Source organism: Hyperolius riggenbachi, chromosome 1 (genome assembly GCF_040937935.1).
Source record: "Hyperolius riggenbachi isolate aHypRig1 chromosome 1, aHypRig1.pri, whole genome shotgun sequence".
Lineage (NCBI taxonomy): Eukaryota > Metazoa > Chordata > Amphibia > Anura > Hyperoliidae > Hyperolius > Hyperolius riggenbachi.
The window spans coordinates 524941918-524965230 of NC_090646.1; the positions used below are offsets into that span (position 1 = coordinate 524941918).

Genomic DNA, 23313 nt, shown 5'->3' on the forward strand with positions numbered 1-23313 from the left:
ATTAGTGAGATTTATTATTATTTATTATTAATAAAGAGTGAACATCTTCTGATGTACTTTACACAGTACATAGTCTTGTTACTAACTGTCCCTCAGAGGGGCAATCTAATCCCTACCATAGTCAAATGTCCATCGTAGTCTAGAGCCAATTGTTATTTGGGTTTTTTTTTTAGGGGAAAACCAATTAAATTATTAGTATGTTTTTGGGGATGTGGGAGGAAACTGGATAGCCCAGGGGAAACCCATCCGGTGTAGAAAGACCCTTGAAACGTATGGACCAAGTTAATGAATTATTTGTTTAGGCTTTAATTACAAATGTTGGTAGATAATGTAAATAATAAAATATACATTAACTATGTGGCTGTAGCATAGCACACTGACTGCACAAGCTCTCCTGAATCTGGGTGTCCAATTCAAGAATCCAGCTTTAGTCCTGGCTCACTGCCAGCCCTGATTAAGACTTTCTGTTATCCAAAGCCATTTACTTCTCTAATAGAAGAAGAGCTTGGGAAAAGAAAAGTCACTAATTAGAGATGAGCCAAGATGTGTGACTGTCCTATAAAATGTAATTGAAAATCAAAGGGAAACTGCAGAATTACTGCTGAGCATGCAATTATCAATGTTAATGGCTCAGTGAAAATCAATTATAGATAAATACAATGTATATTCATAAAACAGTGTTGAATTACTGCATTCCCTTCTTCATTAGAAGAGAGAACCTTATTATTCACCCACTTAAGGATAAACTATTTTTCTTTCTATCTTATATGACCTTCTTCATCTCTAGATTATTTCTTATTTATTTATTTTTTCAGAGTAAAGCTTATTTTGAAAAGCTGTGTCGTTTACCTAACATCCTACAGATATGTCTGTGAGTCTGTGATCTTTTTACTCTCCACCTACAAGATTTCTGTAAAGCCCCGTCTACACTATAAGATGTTGCAGCGATCCGGCGGCTCGATTAGCCGCCGGATCGCCTCTTCTGCGTGCCCGCCGCGTCCCCACTCGCCGCGCGTGCGCCGCATTCGATTCCCCGCTCGTGCCCGCTCGTCCCCGCCGGCGCCGCTTACCTTCCGTTCGATTCCCTGCCATTGTCCCCTCGCGGGGAGTGAGCAGGGAATCGGCGGTGCGGAGATCCGTCCTGTCGGATCTTATCAATCGAGCCGCATCAGCGGCTCAATTGATAAGGAGCATCGCGGCCGCATCTACTCGTGTAGATGCGGCTTTAAACCTGCTTCCTCTACCCAATTTTTCCAAAATATGTGTTTTTGTTTCCCTGCAGACAATGTACCAAGTACTTTTTCTTATTATCACTCTCCTCGACCAATACACAATCTTCCTATCTGGTATTCTACTAACCAAGCTCTAATCCTTCTATCCTTCCATGCACCATCCATTGTGAATGGCACAGCTAGCATTATCTGTCTTCTCACTGCTGCTGATTTGTAGTTATTGTCCTGAAATTTCTACAAGGGCTTCCAGTTCAAGCTATTATGTTTGTTTTGCCTTTAAACCACTTCACAATACTCACTGACCTTATACATAAATACAATGCTAGCAGTCCTCTCAGATCCTTCAGTAGTTTCTGATGACTTCCTTACTGAAACTGTATTTCTATGCATGGGCCCAAGACGTCTCAAGGGCTGCCCCCTCTCTTTAGAACTTCTTCCATTTTCCTACTAGACTTATACGCATCCCTGCGGACCCCCCCAAAAATCTACCACTATATTTACCACTTTAAAAAATCTACCACAATTTTGCCTATTTTTTCCCCCATGTCCTAACCCTGAATTTCAACCATACTATTAACCTGACCTCTTAGAAAGTAAGATGGATTGGGCAAGATCCTATTCTCACATCTGGTCCATGGTTTGCACTTTCTATATATGCAGGGTTGTTAGTTTCTTAGAAAGACTTTGACACAGGTCCTGAAGTAGAGCATCAGTGCATATAGACTGCATATTGTCTAATAACATTACCACATATGATGCTGCTCATGCTATGGGACTGATGTTTAATTTGCCCCCCTTCCTCCACTACTGACTGCAATCAAACCGTGGTAAAACTGCATGGAAATAGATTTTTGCACACCATATAAGGATCTTCAAATATACATGCAAATGTGTCCTGTGATAGGAAAGGGGTCTGTTTTAGAGGGGATAGCACTGTATTGTTTCATGTGATTTATACAGAAATAAATAATTGCAACTTTTTGCATAAATGGTCTTTTTTGATTATTATTTACAATTCTAAGTTATTGTAATATATTCCTTTTTTTAACCTCCACCAGTAACTCAGACTTCCATAATGTTTCATCTATTTAGATAGATATTGCCAAAGCATTATTTTAGAAGGAATTCACTAGGATGCCCTAGTATGGTTTGCCTCCTTGTCCCTCCTGACTCCCCTTGGAACTATATATATCCAATACACTGCTGAAGGAGTAATGTGTTTATTTATTTTTATTTTCTATTTAGGGATACAATTATATAACCGTAAAATGCATGTGTAAAATATCTAATGTATAAATAATGGAAGCTGTAGTACAGAGGGAAATTAGAATTTGCCAACACAGAAAAAATCAGGCACTGCACTGAATTTTAATGCCTATTGTAATGCTGGGGGGGGGGGGGGGGGGGGGGCATACTTTGACCACCCAGCACAACAAGGCTGGTAGCTGAATAATGGAAGAGGCTCTATAGATGGACACAGGTGTAATGGACAAGGGAGCAAGATTGCCCAGAGCAACTGCAGCTCTGGGCCGCCTATCAGGCTAGATGCTAAGTGATACAATAAACAACAGACGTAGTCAGTAACAGGCTTGGGTCATGCACGTTAATTCAGATGTCAGTCATATTGGAAGGATTAGGCAGATTCGTAGTCGAGAGGCAGGCAAAGGTCGGTACACAATACAATATACAATATTGCAAATAATACAATACTGACTGACTAGAGTACATATATATCATGCTGATGCGCAATATATGAAAAGTTAGCTTTCAAATAACTCACTAGCTAAAAAACAAGTAACGACAATTAAAAATACAGACAACAGACAGACAGACGGAATGCTCAGCCAATCTAGTCGCTGTTTTAGCGACGGCAATATCCACACTGAGATAGACAAGACTAACAGGCAGGAGCGAAACTAATGGTAACTGCTGCTATAGTTTGTCCTCAAGATCAAGGCAAGAACAAGGCTAGAAGGAATACTACCAGTCACCAATGTGGTGCTGGCAGAATCCAAACTATCAGGATCAGAAGGACTTCACTGACCCCCACAGGTCAGCAAACGTCCAGCAGACATGAAAATACAGAGCAAGGCATTATACATTTTTACAATAACAACTTTCACAGCATAGACCCAATGACAACTCAGAGAGCTGAACGCTATGTCGGGCGGAGTCTGAAATGGGAGGCAGACTTTTATTGCCGGCATCAGCCAATGGATGCAGGTATGCAAATTTCCACACAGCTGAATGGTAATCATTCAATCCTGAGCTGGCTTTGCTAGCTGAAGGACTATCATAACAAATGCATGCAGTACTATGCAACAACATGCATGCAGGAAAACTAGGGCTATCTCGCTGCAGTTCAACTGCAGCAAACCATAGGAGGACTCATGACAGCATCCTGAACTGCTCTGAACTGCAGAGTGATTGCAAATGACAATAAGACTTACTGTGAATGTGCAACTGAATGCAAGCAGACAAGTCCGAAGTGCCCAGTTGCAGCTCCACTGCAAGTGACAGAACAGGTCCAGGAGAGATCCTCCTACCTATACTTTCTATAGGAATAGAAAAATGTTAAATATTTTTTTATTAAATAACCTAGATTGAGTATGCAGACAAGATGTTGTGGTCTCTATTTGTCTCCACTGACTTTACCACTCAGAAACTGCATTCAAAACATCATGACAGCCAGACAACTGCTTTTTGTTTTGTAAAAGCAAATACATATATCATTCGTTCTTCATCAATCATACTTCAGGATACCTTTAAGATGTTAAGGACAGCTGTAATGAAAGGGACATGGAGGCTGACATAATTATTTCCTTTTAAACAATACCAGTTACCTGGCTGTCATGCTGATCCTCTGCCTCTAATACTTTTAGCCATAGTTCTTGAAAAGCATGCAGCAGATCAGGTGTTTCTGACATTATTTTCAGATCTGACAAGCCACATGCTTGTGGTGTTATTCAGACACTATTGCGACTAGTGTTGGGCGAACAGTGTTCGCCACTGTTCGGGTTCTGCAGAACATCACCCTGTTTGGGTGATGTTCGAGTTCGGCCGAAAACCTGATGGTGTTCGGCCAAACCGTTCGGCCACATGGCCGGACTAAGAGCGCATGGCCAAACGTTCCCCGAACGTTCGGCTAGCGCTGTGATTGGCCGAACGGGTCACGTGGTTCGGACCCGAACGCGCTCTGATTGGCCGAACTGTCACGTGGTTCGGGTAAATAAATACCCGAACCACGTCATATCTCCGCCATTTGTCTGTGGGTTTAGCTTTGGGTAGGCAGGCAGGGTAGTTCGCGCTCCAGCCACGCTAGCCAGGGTCCCCCCAGTCATTGTGTCGCTGCTGGGAATAGTAGTACACCGCTCGCTCAGCCACACTATATAGCATTGTGTTTACTGCCACTCTGTGTACCTCGCTCAGCCACACTATATAGCATTCTGTTTACCGCCACTCTGTGTCTGCTGGGAATAGTAGTACACCACTCGCTCAGCCACACTATATAGCATTCTGTTTACTGCCACTCTGTGTACCTCGCTCAGCCACACTATATAGCATTCTGTTTACTGCCACTCTGTGTCTGCTGGGAATACAACAGAAAGAGCACCAGACACCGCTCACTCAGGCTAGGACAGTGCTGGAACCAGGAAGGCCAAATCCAGAGATCAGTAGCAGAAAGAGGGGGTCCGCTCATGTCCTTAAATGAATCCTTTATTGTAACATATCCAAGATCAACACCAAATCACGCATCAGCAGCTGACATGTTTCAGACCTACTGGTCCTTAATCATAGCTCATGTCCTTAAATGAATCCTTTATTGTAACATATCCAAGATCAACACCAAATCACGCATCAGCAGCTGACATGTTTCAGACCTACTGGTCCTTAATCATAGCTCATGCTATGATTAAGGACCAGTAGGTATGAAACATGTCAGCTGCTGATGCATGATTTGGTGTTGATCTTGGATATGTTACAATAAAGGATTCATTTAAGGACATGAGCGGACCCCCTCTTTCTGCTTCTGCTGGGAATAGTAGTACACCGCTCGCTCAGCCACACTATATAGCATTCTGTTTACTGCCGCTCTGTGTACCTCGCTCAGCCACACTATATAGCATTCTGTTTACTGCCACTCTGTGTCTGCTGGGAATAGTAGTACACCGCTCGCTCAGCCACACTATATAGCATTCTGTTTACTGCCACTCTGTGTACCTCGCTCAGCCACACTATATAGCATTGTGTTTACTGCCACTCTGTGTCTGCTGGGAACAGTAGAACACCGCTCGCTCAGCCACACTATATAGCATTGTGTTTACTGCCACTCTGTGTCTGCTGGGAACAGTAGAACACCGCTCGCTCAGCCACACTATATAGCATTGTGTTTACTGCCACTCTGTGTCTGCTGGGAACAGTACTACACCGCTCGCTCAGCCACACTATATAGCATTGTGTTTACTGCCACTCTGTGTACCTTGCTCAGCCACACTATATAGCCACCGGAGGCAATTAAGGCCTTCAAAACATTGAAAGCAGCTTTCTGTTCCGCCCCCATTTTGCGTCATGTTGAGTTGTTGACGTCATGTTCATCCTCGGCCTCGCCTTGCATTTCAGTGCGAGGTGCATTTTCCACAGAAAAAGGTTGTGAATCCGGGCACAACATTTGTGGCTGTTCCATTGATCTTTCACAGGTAGAAGATTGTGGGGGTGGGAATAGCTCCTCCGAATAGCCCATTGTGTCCTGAAAACTACTCATTGCATTGCTTTGCGCACGCATTTTTTTGTCCTCATGCAAGGCCTGAGTTGCGCATGAAAGCGTGGCCTTCTCCTCCTGCGCCTCCTCCTGTTCCATCACGTCTGCTGCTGCTGGGTTAGCGTTGCCGCCCGGTCCCTGTTTATTGAACCTCTTATCTTTATTACATTTATGACTGCATGGCGGTACAAAGCATGCTATCCGCACGCTTCTTGTCCTCATGCAAGGCCTGAGTTGCGCCTGAAAGCGTGGCCTTCTCCTCCTGCGCCTCCTCCTGTTCCATCACGTGTGCTGCTGCTGCTGCTGGGTTAGCGTTGCCGGTCCCTGTTTATGGAACCTCTCATCTTTATTACATTTATGACTGCATAGCGGTAAAAAGCATGCCATCCGCACGCTTCTTGTCCTCCTGCAAGGCCTGGGTTGTTGTGTCTCAAAGCGTGGCCTTCTCCTCCTGCGCCTCCTCCTGTTCCATCACGTGTGCTGCTGCTGCTGCAGGGTTAGCGTTGCCGGTCCCTGTTTATGGAACCTCTCATCTTTATTACATTTATGACTGCATGGCGGTAAAAAGCATGCTATCTGCACGCTTCTTGTCCTCATGCAAGGCCTGGGTTGTTGTGTCTCAAAAAGCGTGGCCTTCTCCTCCTGCGCCTCCTCCTCCTGTTCCATCACGTGTGCTGCTGCTGGTGCTGGGTTAGCGTTACCGGTCCCTTTTCCTGGAACCTTTTCTCTGTATTACATTTAAGACTGCATGGCGACAAAAAGCATGTTACCTGTGCAAAGAAACATGACATTTTCCACATTTAAAAGACAGTTTTGCCTTTGAAACTTTACAATCAATTTTCTCAATGTAAGGAAGCTTTACAAAGCACGAAAGTTCGGGTCCCCATTGACTTCCATTATGTTCGGAGTTCGGCGCGCACACCCGAACATCGCGGCGATGTTCGGCGAACGTTCGCGAACCCGAACATCTAGGTGTTCGCCCAACACTAATTGCGACCAAATAGATCAAACGGTCCGCCAGGCAATTGGTGTTGCTTAAAAGGAAATAAATATGGCAGCCTCCATATACTTCTGACTTCAGTTGTCCTTTAATAGAGTAGTACTTGAGTATGAAAATGTTAAAATATGTTGTGATTATCTAATCATATAACAATTGCTAAGCTAATGCAATACACTATAGAAAATTATTAGTGACATATAAGGTATATCATAACCATTGCCAGTACAATGTATTTAAATATCAATATACAATGAAGCTAAGATGTCCTGAATCTTACTTATTGTTTTTTATCCTTAATTGAATTGGATGTTGTGGATTACTTTTAATGATGTAATAACTTAATGCATTTAATATTATGATATGTTGTATGCTATTATTACCATATCCAAAGCAATATGTACATATTTATTTATATGCATACACATGCATATACTAATATTAATGGTATTAATGTTTGTAAAGCATTGGTATTTGTTTATATCTAGATCTACGCATGTCTGAAATGTATACCTGCACGAAGAGTTTTTTTTATTAGTTATTGTAATTTACTTAGATTTAGAGTGAACCTAAATAAAATACCTAAAGCAGAATTCCATTTTGGCATAACTTTCATTAAAAGTTTGCTTTTCTACTTTTTTCTCATATGGTATTACTTGTTTGTATTCCAATTTAAGATTATCTGCGTAAAAAACACACATTTCCCTCAGTATAGAGTACGGTAGGGATAAGAGCTGCCATTGCTATATTGCATTATATCAAGTTTATTCAGAATACTATTACATTGAGGAAAACATTGTCTTCTCTGCTTACAGCCAAACTATATTCTGAACAAACCCTCTCTGCTAATCAAAAGACAAAAGCTGTGGCAGTGCAACATATATTGAAAAGCTTCTGAGCAAAGTGAAACACAGTCTATTAACATTTTCAGTAACTAACTAGGAAATAATGATTTATCCCTTTAAAGGACTTCCGAGGCCAAAATGAAGAAAATTACACTTTACCTTTTTCTTAGCAGAATCCATGGAGGACGCCCTGCGCGTCCTCCGCTTCGTTCCGCCATCAATGTAGGCCTTTCCGTTCCCCCAGGGCTTGCCCTGACCCCACCGAACGGGTCGCATTGATTCCACCCCTAAGATGGCCGCCGCCTTGATCCGCGGCTGCGCAGTACGCTTTGCTGCGATTGCAACTGTGCAGCCTATAGCCCGCCTCCCACCACGCCCGACGTACACTTCAGGAGGATGCCAGGACCCACTACGCGGTGGGAGGCGTGCTAAAGGCTGCGCAGTCGCAATCGTGGCAAAGCGTACTGCGCAGCCGCGGATCAAGGCGGCGGCCATCTTAGGGGTGGAATTGATGCGACCCGTTCGGTGGGGTCGGGGCAAGCCCTGGGGGAACGGAAAGGCCTACATTGACGGTGGAACGGAGCGGAGGACGCGCAGGGCGTCCTCCGTGGATTCTGCTAAGAAAAAGGTAAAGTGTAATTTTCTTCATTTTGGCCTCAGAAGTACTTTAAGATATAAGATGTGGCTAATCTACTTGAGCATATTGAACTATAAAAAAAATGTAAAAAATAATAAAATAAAACATACAGTTATTCAAGTGTTGTGTGTGTATATAGTGTAGAACAATCATATAAGAGAAAGGCATCCATGTCGGACTTCAATATTTTCTACAAACAAAGCCTGATCCCAAACTATAAAATGTTATAAACTTTATTAGGGAAACGGTACTTAAAAGACACCAATTTGTTACAAAACTATGAATTGTTTTTAACGTTTCTTTTAACCAATAAACTTTACATAATTTTGCATCATAGTTTGGTATCAGGCTTTGCTTGTAGATTATTGAGGCCCGACATGGATTCCTTTCTCTTATATGATTGTATTATGTTGCTACATCCATAACGGCACTTATCATGGTGTTTATGCTGTATATGGCATTTTAATTCCGCCTTTGTATATAGTGTAGACTCGAACAGGTTAGGTAGATTAATACATTTTGCACATTAAAAGACATTTTATTGGCATTAGTATTTCTTGTATTCACTTTTGTTTGTAGCTGTATACAAAAAGGCTTTGTTTTGAGTGTTTTAAACTGAATAGCCAAACAGACTGAAAGCTAATGAGCTTGTTTTCCATTTGACTTGTAGGTGCAGCATTTTCATCTTGGACCAATGTGAATGACAGTTTATGTAACAAGGAGTTCCTCTGAGTGTTTTCTACCCAGGGACCTTTTTCCTTTACTGAAAAAGAAACGGTGTAATTTCAATTAAAGCCATGCTTCGAAGAATCTCTGCACAGGAGCTGAAAGCGAAGAGAATGAAAGTGAGCTGTGTCAGCTGATCAGCTTTCAAACCACCTTCAAACTCTCAATTTTCTCAAAATGATCTGTCCATCAATGGTGTCTCTAGGGCTCCCCTTTGCAGCTTTTATTGGCAAGGAATAGACTGTGCAGAGATGGAATGCACAACAACACGATCGCCTGAAAAAAATCTATTATTTTCAGAAGACACAGGTTTTAGTGGAAACAAATGTGTTTTCCTCAAGATAATTTAAAAACTGTAGGATATCTGTACACTCTTCGTACCTCCGTTGAATATTCTGTTCCCTGGATAAAGAGTTTGGCTAACAATATCGTACAGCTATGGAATTACACTACTGCCTTCTGAATAAATAAATTTCTTGGAAGGCCCGTCAAATAAACCCATATAATGTACAAGATATGGCCAAAATAATTGTTAAATTCCAGCGATATTTCCGCAGGAAGCCAGTAAGGTTTTTTTCATTCATCATCTTGTATTTAACAGCTGGAAGTGTTGTATTTTTGCACGCAACTTTTGAAGGAGAACACATTATACCAGATATTGATAAAACCGTATTAGATGGAAACAGTGATGGAGCTGATCAACAGGAATCTAGAGTGGCCCAGTTGAGTAGAGTATTTAAAGAGGCTCCCGAATCACCAAGCACACCACGAAGATATGGACCATGGTTCAAAGCCTCTGGAAAAGAATTAACAGAGAGAAGTAAGCAAGGAGACTTTGGAGGTACCTGGAACAGGGCTCTGAAAGGAAGAGCAACAAGGGAGCAGGAAGAAGCAAGAGGTAAGCTTGGTCAAAAACTAAACTGGCTGATGTTAAAAATACGTTATTATGTTTTCTAGTTTTATCTGTGCATACATTTATATGTAACACCAGTATATAGCCCTTGTCCACATTAGTGCACTCTAATCAAAGGTTTGTGGTTGTAGTCCATTTTTAACATAGTGATGTAGGTTGCTGAAATGGATTTTTAAAACTATAATTATTATTACATTAACTAGTACTATAGTTGTTTTATATTGTTGATTTTGTAATGATTAGGAAAGAAGCTCAACCCAACTTTTGGCGTTTTATGAACTATGTTACTTAAGCACCACAAGTCACTCTAATAATGTAACTCAAAGTACACTGCTGCGGTCTCCAACAATATTACCTCTAGTTAGTGCACCAGACCCTAAGGCCCTCATTCAAATCACTTTTTCTCCTAAGTTTTCTCCTAGGAAATCATTTTTCATTTTCTGATTAAATAACTTTTCAGCACCCTGCAACTGAAAAAAGTAACACAAAGTAGGTGAACAAAAACACCATCAAAATTATTCTGAGCATTTCCTTGCCTGCTGGTGACTTAATATCACCTATTAGAAAACTTAGGAGAAAACTGAATTGAATAAGGGCCACAATGTATGTGAGCTGCATGGGATTATCCAATGATGGTTGTTGTATGAAGAGAATATGGAGTTGTGCTCTAGGAGTTCATTTTTATGTTCCTTTTCTATCAGGAAATGGGTGTTTTCTTTTTACAGTGTTTTTGGATGAAAGCTGTGTTTAAAAAGTTTTAACAAAACCTGAGCAGCAAAACCAAAAAATATTATAATGCATTATCGCTTGTTCCCTTCAGTGAAAACTGTGTATCAAACAATTGGCAGTTTCAGAGACAAAGGTTGCTGAAATCAGTGTAGCAATAAAAAAACATTAGTTCCAACAAAGTCTAAGCATCTCTAACAACCTTGAAACCCATTTATCAGGCAGATGCTGATGGACCAATAGGGAAGCTGGTTAGATGGAAGTCAAGCCTGACAGGAAATATTTAAGTTGCAATTGTTTTGAAGCTTATATCTTTATATCTTTCATTATTCAAAACACAAAAGTGCACTGCAAATCAAAGGAATGAATGCTAGTTAATTGGTTCACCACCTCTCACTTCAAGAAAACCAATACTCATTAAGGGCCTGAGCCCACTAACACTGTTGTGCACAGTTGTGTCTGCTTTTCAGTTACACATCAATGCTACAGATGCTGAAAAGCGGACAGAAGCGTATACAACTGCGCACAACTGCGTTAGTGGGCTCAGGCCCTAAGAGAGGTACGACGCTACTCAATATTAAACAGTCACAGGCAAATATCTGCATAAGTCCATCAACATCCACATTGAATTTTTGATAGATGTAAGATCATTTAACCACAAATACCATACACCACTCAATGAGCCTTACTCAATTCCTCACTGATAGGACAGCCTCCACCACACCCTTTGTGTGCGACTCACCAGATATAAAGACCCCCTTGGGTCTAATGGCATCTTGGGACTGTTCTAAGTATTGTCCCTCAGCTCCCTGACAACCACAGCAGACTTCAGATCAGCACCATGTCATTCCAACATATGGGGTATCTTTGCTTTTTAACCTCAAATAAAAATGCTCATCATATCGTAAAACAACTTTTCTTTTATTAAATATAAACTTGAATTGTACTCCCATGTTTAAGTTTAAAATACGCACTTAGAATTTATTACACAGGCTCACTCCCGTTCTTAGACCTCTGGCTGGGTTCCACCCGTGTTTGATCCGCTCTAGTCCGGTCCCTTGTTGCGACTCACTAGTTGCCGCACAACCAAGCCACACCATACCAGGGTGCCGGTTCAACCCCCACGTGTCTCCATTAGCGTATCCATCCATCAGTCTTCGTTATCGCATATCTTTAAAATTAACAATTTTTTTAAAGATATCCTTTTATCAAGTATTTTGTATGCGTTTTCTTAGTTTCTGCCATTCAGATTTGTGTTGCGTTAGCTTTAAGGTAATCAAACACTAGTGAGTTTAAAATTTAAATCTCATACTATATTAGTGTATTTTTTTAGCCTTGCTTTTACACGGTGTTTTACTTTTTCACTTTTATTGTTATGCCCATAAAATGGATACATAAAATCTTGCTATGTGAGTATTCTCCTTGGTTATGAAAAAAAAGTAATAATAAGAAAAATAGCAGCGGGGAATTTCATCCCTATAAAATAGCAGCTTAAATCTTGTACAGCCAGAGAGGTGATGGCAGTGATGAAGTAGCCTGGTGGGAAGATGCAGTATAACATATTGCTACAGAACACTGCTTCAGTGACAGCTGAATAATGAATTACTCTGGTATTTAGGGAAATAGTTGTTGCCTTGCCCGTAATATGAACACAAAATGAAAAAAGAAGAAGAGTGACCACTAAAGATACACACACTGCCTGGATGCAGATGGAAATCAGATGATTTTACTGTATTTCATTTTGCTCTCCCTTCAAATGTGCAAAAGGCAACTTTCCAAGACAGAGTAAATAAACAGCAAAGGGCATACACAGTAAACTAAGGCATCACTCACTAAGGCATGCACCAGACTCCTAGGACCTCATGTACTAAAATAACAGCTCTCCTGGACCGGAGATCATCAGAAATATATCCAATCCTGCAAACCTGATATGGATTTGTTAAGAATGGTCTATTAGGTTCCAAGATCTTGCCTACCTGTCCTGGGTGATATTAAAACATAATGACAGCTACTCAAAAAGTTAGTAAATGAATAAATGTAGCTGTGTGGTTACAGACAGAGGCTCACACTCACAGTAATTTTTTGTTCAACCCTAGTCTGTAATAGCTGTATGAATTAACTAGCATATAGAAAAAGTAAAGTTTGGAGGAAGAAGTCACAGTTACATTCACTGAGGGCACTTGTACTATGGGCATTTGGAACTCTGAAGGGCACTGGCAGCCTGAAACACTCCGAATCACATACGTCCAGAATATAATCATCAATTGGTGGTTAGTATCTTGTCCTTGAAACTTTATGAGATGTAGTGTCTAAAATTTAGATGTACCTACCTACTGTAACACTATCTTCTGTGCCAGAATGATACGCATTGAGCATAAACTGATACTAACATTGTTGGTTTTTACACTCTTTACTCTATTGACCTGTCTTAAAGTGGCCATACACTGGCAGATGACCACCCACATCAACATGAAATCTATTAAAAATCTATATCGGCAGTGCAGGGCCTACTGGGAGGTGACCCAGTTCTCTCCCATCTAGTGCTCCCCTGGGGCCCCAGCAGTGTGTGGGCACAGATCACACTCTCTGTTCCACTGGCACGCACCCTATTGTGTGCTGTCTCCAAGACCTGGTGGCACGGACGTAGTATTAAAACACTCAGACACTCTGCAGGGGCCCTAAAGGTTCACTATTTTAGTTGGAGGGAGAGGCCTGGAAGGGTCCATCAGTCAGCCATTGATACACCACTGTGCCCCCACCCCGTTCAGAGTGAGATCTTACCATCTGGAGCGATCAATAACTTTCAGCTGAATTCAATCAAAATAATGATCAGGCAGTTATTTTTGGGCATCAATCTCCAGCAGATTTGATAACAGTGAACAGACAAATTTGCTGGGAAAGGGCCATTTTCCACTAGGAGCGTTTGCGATGCTGAATTGCAAAATCGCAAATCGCTAGCAATTTTTAAATCACTAGGGTTTGCTAAATAACATAGTAATCACGGTAGGTATTTTCCACTACCGCGATTCAATTTTTACCAAAGCACAATCGCGCTGTGGAGTGATTTTTACTGCAATTTTGCTATGCTATGCATTGCATAGCAAAATTGTGATTGGAATCGTGGAAAAAAATTAGGGACTTGCTGAATCGCAATCGCTAGCGTTTAGCACAAGCACTAGCGATTGCTAGTAGTGTAAGGATGCACAGTCATCATCAGACAATTATAAATAGATTTGGATGTTGGCCATTCCACTTGTTAATGAGCTTTTATGTGCATCATCAAAGCCTTGTTATGTGCAGCATATCTGTGCACTTTGAGAGACACATCATGCTAAATGTTATTTACATTTTCCTGCTTGTATTTTATTTATGGAATTTGTCGCCAAGGTGATTGTTTTTGTTGTAGGGTATAATGAGCACGGAACATTGTAGATACTGATAGCTGTATACTGTATTACCATTTCATGAGTGTCACGTTGTTTCCTTGCATATAATGAGGAACAGCGCTAGAAGGTGAGTATGGAATACCGTATGTAAGAACAGAGGATTGCATTGAGAAAAGACTGCGCTTTGCTTATCAGTCTGATTACCACCATTTTTGGTCTAACAAACTAGACAATGATAAATAAAACATACTGGTGGCAGTGCAGATAGAGTTGCTGATTGTTTGTAGCAATAAAAGAAAATGATTAAATGCATTTCAGAATCTAATTATTTTTGTTAGGAGGCTGACTCATAAAACATGCACAGTAGATTATACAGATACATAATACACTTCAAGGAAACAGTATGTCACAGATTAAGAAATATAAACCACTTAATTCTCTAGTTATATTACCATACTTTCTGTTACTGAAATAAAATGTACAAAGAGTATCAAAGTGGAATCTACAGATGTCGCTGCCCGTAGAATCTAGCATTTATAACAGAAGCAAACATCTGCAGGGAGAAATTCCTTTCTAAATAAATGTAGGCTGTCTTTAATGTTGTTAACATTTCAGCAGCCCTTGCAAGGGTTCACTCTGACCTATGCAAGTGTTTTACAGCTTTGTCACTGAATGTTAAAGAGGAGCTTCAGCCTATACAAACAAACTGTCATTAAGTTACATTAGTTATGTTAATTAAAATAGATAGGTAATATAATCTCTTACCCACCCTGTTTTAAAAGAACAGGCAAATGTTTGATGTTTGATTTCATGAGGGCAGCCATCTTTTTAGTTGTAAGGAGGTGACAGGGAGTGTGAGACACAGTTCCAACTGTCCTGTGTGCTGATCACCCCTCCCAGTTTCTAGGCAACGTGAATAACAACATAGGAAATCCCATCATGCTTTGCACAGCATCAGGGAAAAAAAGCCCGGGCAGTTTTCTTTGATGTGGCGAAGCTTAGCTTCTGTGCAGCTAAAAATGAGGCTTGGGTAAGAAAAATAAAGTTCTGATGCTGTGAAACTGTTAAAGAAACACGAGCCTTTTCAGTTCTGTTGAGTAGATTTTTAGTCCGGAGGTTCCCTTTAATGATGGAAAATGCTTATATTTTACAGCATAAATTTATGAATTATTTAATTAATCTTTCCTCTCCGTTTTACATTCTTAAATGTATCACAGGTGGTTTACTGCTTGTCGGGGTGCATCTCTGTAGAATGTTTGTGTGTTGTGTGTGTTTCAAGGTGAGTAGAAACAATACCTTGTTTCCAAGACTGCTCTGGGACAGAATGCTGTGTGACCTCGAAGCCCAGCCTAAACTTTACTGGGGGGGGTGGAGTTACATACTAATATACAGCAATATATAGGTACAGGAAGTGTTTCTGATGCTGAAGGCAATATAGTTAACATAACATTTTGTATCCTAAATAATGTAGTACTATCTAATTTATGTTATGATAGTGCCTGTATAATACTAGAATATTTACGTGCCTCTAGACCAGGCTTTGAGGATCATTTATGTTCTACAGTTAGAGCCCTTTTACACTTAATGTGCTGGTATGTGTTAGTATGCGTTGGTATGCGTTGGTTTTTTTTCTCCATTTTGTAAAAGCTTTCAGCTAAAATGTGTAAAGTGGGAACTGAGCCATAGGAAAACTTGGTCAATACTTTAAAAATCAGTTTTCTTTCCGTTATAACTGAGAACAACTAATTGAGGACAACTAACAAAGTTAACTAAAATTCTAAATGCCACATATATTTCCAGTAATTACCAGCAAATAGCAATACAGAGGCTTTTTTCATGTTTTCATATCTTATGAGAAGAAAATATGATATTTACAGCAAATAGTGTTCACTGTGGGCATTACTATGGAGGACTGTGTCCAGCACATCCAACATAAAGAAACAATCTTCACTGACTGTAATACTGTGAGTAAAATGTGTTCAGAATTATATAAAGCAGAAATATAGCTTCAAGTGTGCGTAAATAATCATCAGCTGCAGCTCTGTCTGTGTGCCCGATCCTGTGTCTCACTCTCTGCCTCACAGTGTAAAGTAAACAGTTTACAGCCAGGTTACATTTCAGCACTGCCTCCCCCTCCCCTCGATGCCTGTGCACACAAATTTGTTACATTCAGCTGGTATAAACAAAGCTATTGTTTCACACAGGCTGTGCTGAGAGACCTCTGAAAACCCTTTGTAGTATTGCTGGCTAAAAGCTTTATAGGTATGTGAGGTTTACAGAAAAAAAGTTTCTTTGATAGTTGTTCTTTAAAGAGAATCCAAGGGGAGTTATAAGAATCCTATTAGCACACAGAGACTGGGTCTGCATATAATTCCCAGCCTCTGTTGGTATACTGTCTCCCCCCAGGGCCCCCCTGCGCTCTGCTGGCCCCCATAAATCAAACCGCGTGCGAGCAACATGCAGCGTGTCAATAGCAGGCTGTTTACACCCACACTCCAATCAGCGGAAAGGAAGGGACTCAGGCGGGAAGCGGCGATATAGAAGAGACAGGAGAGCGGCAGAGAGTGACAGTGTGGATGTAAACAGCCTGCTATTGACACGCTGGGGGGCAGCAGAGTGCAAGGGCGGGGGGGGGGGGGGGGGGAGACAGTATAGCAACAGAGGCTGGGCATTATATGCAGACCCAGCCTCTTTGTGCTAATAGGATTCTTAGAATCCATCTCGAGTTCTCTTTAAGTAAAAGGACCCTTATTGTTCTACTTTCATTTTAATCCTACTTGTTATAGAATTTGCATTAAAAAACAAGCAATGAGACACCTGTAAATATGAAATGTCCAGCCAGATGGCATGTTTGAATCTTCTCATCAAATGCCTGTACTAGTTTGGCTACACCAAAGAGATGCAAAGGTGGAAATTCAAATGCTGACCAACAGGCCTACTTATTAGTACATCGGTAATGACAGACAATACATGGTGACAGATAATATGAAAACAGAACATAAAAAAGTTGATCAATGCCACAGAAACTAACTTTCAGTGATTAATTCTTTGGACATTATTAATTGTAAGAAGCTAGTTCAGTTTGCTTTTCATACTTTCATAACTTTATTTGTAAAGGTGTGGATGATACAGCACATTCCATTATTTATAAACAGGACGCAATGATTTCAGACCTTTCTGACTCCAGGTGATTGGCTATAATTGAAGGCAAAGCTTTTATCCATTTTTTTACCAGGCTGAGCTCTCCTTAATACAATATTTAGCATCTTGGGCCCTTCTTTGTAGCTCTGAACTACCGTATGTGACGCTTTTCCTGAGGAAAAATAAGGAGGGGGGGAACGCAAAAACACAAGTGTGTGGTTACCAGTGTAATTTGAAAGTAATGGGCTTTATTTTCAGATAGTAAATATTGTGTGAACAAAAGAAATTACATTATTTTTTTAGTTCTTGTGTTTGTAAATCCTAATCCCTTTTATTAATAACATGTCATGAAAAAGAGCAAACAGAAGCCTGTTGTGCACTTGCAAGGCTTTCCGCATGCCTTTGATTTTCTCAGAAGTTTGTAGTTCAGCAGTGCACAAACAGATTATAGATGACCTGCTCCACACTAGAACATGTATCATTTTAGCTGAGCTTTGCAGAATGGACTATACCAGGAATTGCTTTACAATACCAGTGGATCAGAATATATATAGTAACATTTGCACTCTCAACACAATGAACTAAAGTTCACTAGCTTGTCTTCTTGTAGTTGACGGGGCTGGTTGGAGACCTGATAACTACTCACCATGGCCTGTTTGTCTATAAAAGCATTTAAAAATGAGAACAAATAAAGCTCTCTTGCCTTGCAGTTCTGGGCCTCCAGTTTGGATCCCAGCCTGGGCACTATCTGCAAGGCGTTTGTATGTTCTCCCCGTGTCTGCATGGTTTTCTCCAGGCACTCCAGTTTCCTCCCATATCCCAAACATATACAGCTAATTTCATTGCCTTCCCCCTAAATTGTCTCTAGACTACGATACATGCGCAACAGTCTGCAAGATATACACAAATGAGTATGGTATGGATTAGATTGTGAGCTACTCCGAGGGACAGTTACGTGACAAGACAATATATTCTGTACAGCTCTGTGGAAGATGTCAGCGCTATATAAATACTAATAACCACATTTGGCTTTTTTCTTATGCAATATTAACATACTGTATTCATCTAAATGTCCTGCTTTTGTTGTTAAATTGGTTCATTAATTATATGGTTAGCAACCATTTTGATATGCTGAACCACTGTCCATACCAGAGATTTCCTGTGCATATGGATTTTTAACCCAAGATGCAGAGTCTGTAATCAATAACCTTTGCAAAGTAAAATAAATAAATACAGAAAACCTTTAGGCTGCTTTCACGTTGAGTGTTGGAGGTTTGGGGGGTTGCATCACACCACAACGGCAATTCCCATCTGGCAGTAGGCCAAGCAGGAAGTGAGGCTCTCTAGCGCTCACTTCCTGTTGCAGAAAAGATGAATTGCGCATTAGTGTGTTCATAAAATACATTTCCATGCATACACAATGCGAATTTGTGCGGCGGCCGCTTTAAAATATCTGCATCATCATAGGCTTACATGACTTACAGTTCGACGCACGTTGACGCACATCGCCGCTGAAGATGCCAGACAACACGCGGATGCGTTCTCGGTGGATGAGCATCAAAAATAACACTTCCGCCATGGCGCATCCCAACGCACAGGTATGAAAGGCCCCATAGAATTTCATTGTTAAGCATTACCATGCGTAAACATAACGTGATGGAAATGCCCCAGTGTGAAAGGGGCTTAAGGCCATACTTTGCTTTTGCAATAATGCATATATGGTTAGACTTTTACATCAATCAAATGGAGTGGAGCAGCATGCAAATTAGAGGAGAATTAGGAGGCGTGTGCAATGAATGTAACTATTGTACCAATGGGGTCTATGCCACTCTGTAAATTTGTTCTATGTGTGTTTTTAAATTGCCTTTTAGTCTCCACGCCAGATGCCACAGGATGTAAATGTTTTTAAATGACAAGTAAGTCTGCTTTGTATATTTAGTTCTGCTCAGGATCTAGTGGGGGTGTGATTTGGTTTCCTTGAAACCATCAATAAATGTTTGGGGGGCGGGGCAAGGGGGTCTTGTGTGCTAAATTCCCTGCAGTTCCCCAATTCCGCCAGGTCTGCTTATTAGCATATTTTATGTTGATTGGTCTGACCTGACTTGTATGTTTGTATATAAATGTGCTGCTGGAATTGAGACATTGCTGTGTCTGTCTGCCCTGTGGACAGTAGCTACTCTGCAGATTTGTTCTATGTATCTACTTGTATGTGTTTTTTAATCTCTTTTTGAATAAAGAGGAATTTTTATTGGAGCTGTGACGGATTTGGTCTGCACTGATAGACTATAACGTTAGGTGATTGGCACAATGGCAGTTGTGACAAAAATATATACTGTAAGAATCCAATTCATTTTACTTGTGTATAGTGTGCTGTAAATATTGTCTGTAGTGTCTTTGGCACATTAACCTTTTCACAGCAATGCTTGTGCAGTGCTTACCGTTGTTGTCTCTTCCTTACTGATACACACGAAAGAACCAGCAGAGAGGATAGCCTGTTTGCCTTGGCTGGTAAGAGGAAACGCTCATAAACTGAAAAACATACACGTTCTATACAGAGTTTTTGAAGGGCATTACACCTCAGGCTTTAGTGCTGGAAGGCAAGATGCTAATCATTTACTGTGATAAACATTCACTTAGTAGCTTACACATAAAAATTGTACACATATTTTATTGGTAATATTATTTTTTCTTCAAAGCAAAGATAAAAGGCTCATCTCTTTTCTATGCCCTGGGCAGCTGTCTCTGATAACATTCTCTAGTTGTCTAGGCCTAACTTTACATCTTTTATCTTTGTAGTTATAAATATCCTAACTAAATGTGTACATAAGGAAGGGGGCTAATTTAATTAAGTGGAAAAAATAAAATGCAAATGGAAACACTGGGAGAATTTGGGGAGAATCTACCAGTGCCAAGCATTGGCAATTAGTACCAACCATTGACAGCAATTTTATATTTATATTAATTTAGAGAATTTTGAAATGTAAATGGCCACTCCAGTAGTACCAAAAATACCAAAATGATATTAGTTTGTCATGTAAAAACACAGATAATCCCCCAGAACCCTACTCTACATAATAATTAAAAAAAAGTAAATTGACTAAGAGCTAGCACCACATAGTCAGTGGTAAACGCATGTCTGTAACCGAGCTCTAGATAGCACAAGCCTAATGCTAGGTACAAACGGTGCAACTTCCTGTTAGATCGAAGAGTTGTACCAATTATTTCTGATTTTTCCAATCTGATCCAACGTGCCACAATAATGCAGCCAGCTCTACAGAGAGAAATCAAACACAACTGCAGCAACCCCATTCTAATTACTGTATGTCATTTACTGCCTGGTGGCTATAGGTTATTGCACTCTGCTTCCCAAGTGTATACAGAAAACAATATATATATATTTTCATGAGAAATATACATCCCAGATTCCCTGTAAATAAAACCTGTACCAGAAAGCTATGCTGTGCGCTGCTTTTTGTCATATCTGCAGCAAGTGTAGAGCTGTTGCATCACCAAGCAATTGTTGTTTTTTCTCAAGTGTATTTCACTTTTATGGCAGACTTGTGACTGGCTTAGGAAAGTCATGTAAAGAATTTAAAGGTTTTTTTAAGCCATTGTAGCTTAGTCTTGAATAAAAAAAGACAGTCTCAGTTGTCTACAAATGGTAGAAATGTAGCTACCCATAGCCATCAGAGATTATTATGTTTGAGAAGTTCAGTGTAATCGGGGAAATCATAAAAGATCATTTCTGATGGTATGTTAGTTATCATAAGCTGAAAAATACTGTATATTACGGCGTATAAGACGACTAGTCATATAAGGCGACCCCCCAACTTTTCCAGGTAAAATTAGAGTTTGGGATGTATTTGCCGTATAAGACTAGCCCTCTTCCAATGCATACCAAATAAAAATGTAAAAACATCATATACTGGTGCTATGTATGAACAGATACTGGTGCTGTACTGTATGTGGTACCCAGTATATAACATGCACAGCTTCACTACAGTCCTCAGCAGATCTGAGAGGCGGTAACAGGATGGGGCGTATCACCCCGACATCAATGACACCCGGCGTATAAGACGACCGCGGACTTTTCAGATGATTTTCAAGGGTTAAAAAGTAGCTTTATACGCCAGAATATACTTTAACTGTTTGCCATCTACCGTATTTTTCGCCGTATAAGACGCACTTTTTCTCCCCCAAAAATGGGGAGAAAAAGTCCCTGCGTCTTATACGGCAAAGGCAGGGAATCCCCGACTTCCACGCGTCCGCCGATACGACCCGCCGACCCGACACCATCGGGGATTCCCTGCCTGTGTCCCCCCAGCGTCCTCATGTGTCCCCGCTGGCCTGGCCTGTCCCCCGTTTATGTCTCCGGTCCCCCCGCTTATGTCTCCGGGTCCCCTGCAGTCAGCGGCAGCAGCTTACCTCCTCCATCTTGCCCGCGGCGATTGAAGACATCCGGCTTCCCCGTGCGGCTTCCTCTAGTGCTGGCTTCTAATGACGCGTCATTGATGGCGCGTCATTAGAAGCCGGCACTAGAGGAAGCCGCACGGGGGAAGCCGGATGTCTTCAATCGCCGCGGGCAAGATGGAGGAGGTAAGCTGCTGCTGCCGCTGACTGCAGGGGGCCCGAAAACATAAGCGGGGGGGGACCGGAGACATAAGCGGGGGGCAGGCCAGGCCAGCGGGGACACATGGAGGAGGAAAGCTGCTGCTGCCGCTGACTGCAGGGGACCCGGAGACATAAGCGTGGGGACCGGAGACATAAGCGAGGGGCAGGCCAGGCCAGCGGGGACACATGAGGACGCTGGGGGGGGGGGGGGGCAAGAGGACACAGCAGGGTGACCACAGGGGGGACCACAGGGGACAGGAGGACACAGGAGGTGGACCACAGGGCACAGAGGGGACAAGAGGACACAGGGGGGCGACCACAGGGGGGACCAGAGGACACAGGGGGGTGACCACAGGGTACAGGGGGGGGGGACAAGAGGACACAGGGGGGCGACCACAGGGGGGACCAGAGGACACAGGGGGTGACCACAGGGTACAGGGGTAGGGACAAGATGACACAGGAGGGGGAGCAGAGGACACAGGGGGACCACAGAGTACAGGGGGGGGACAAGAGGACATGGGGGCGATCACAGGGGGGACCAGAGGACACGGGGGTGACCACAGGGAGGCAGAGGACACAGGGGGGCAACCGCAGGGGACAGGAGGGGACCAGAGGACACAGGGGGCAACCACAGGGCACAGGGGGGGACCAGAGGACACGGGGAAACCACAGGGCACAGGGGGGACCAGAGGACACAGGAGGGCAACCACAGGGTACAAGGGAGACCACAGGGGGGTAACTACAGGGGGGGGTGACCAGAGGGCACAGGGGGGAGACCAGAGGACACAGGGGGGAGACCAGAGGACACGGGGGGACCAGAGGGCACAGGGTGGAGACCACAAGACACTTAGGGTAGACAGGGTGAGATAAGAGGGCACATGAGGTACACAGGAGGACACCATTTGGGGGAGGTCATGTATAAGACACTCCTGAAATATGGACGTCCCAGGTTTAGTTTTTTTTTTTTTTTCCCTGTTTTTTGCCCTCTAAACCTGGGTGCGTCTTATATTCCGGAGCGTCTTATACAGCGCGAAATACGGTACTTTAAAGAAGCATGTTAAGAATTACACTTACCTCCCACATCCCCAAAATATACAAAGTTAATTGGTCGCTAAACTAGGGTAAGGACATTAGAGTAATACTATGGTATGGATTAGATTGTGAGCTCCACTGTTATGCTGTTATTACACATAACCTTTTTTTGCAAAGAATCATTCTGATAGATGCCTTTGATGATAAAATTCCGACATGTCCGATGTTCCGCTTGATTCTAATAGAAGTGAATGGAAAAAAGATAAGAAAAACAAGTGGAAGATAAGAGAATCGAGCAGAAAATCGAA

The 23313-nt window shown here is 41.8% G+C and overlaps 1 protein-coding gene across 5 annotated transcripts in view; it reads left to right on the forward strand.

The window, feature by feature from the left end:
• Window positions 1–23313, forward strand: part of WSCD2 (WSC domain containing 2) — a 493571-nt gene that overhangs the window by 211177 nt on the left and 259081 nt on the right. For all 5 annotated transcript variants that reach the window (XM_068245946.1, XM_068245937.1, XM_068245973.1 and 2 more), the window contains one exon: window positions 9141–10094. In XM_068245946.1, coding sequence (XP_068102047.1) covers window positions 9713–10094 — 382 coding nt within the window. In that variant the 5' untranslated portion in view covers window positions 9141–9712. The remainder of the gene's footprint in view (window positions 1–9140; window positions 10095–23313) is intronic.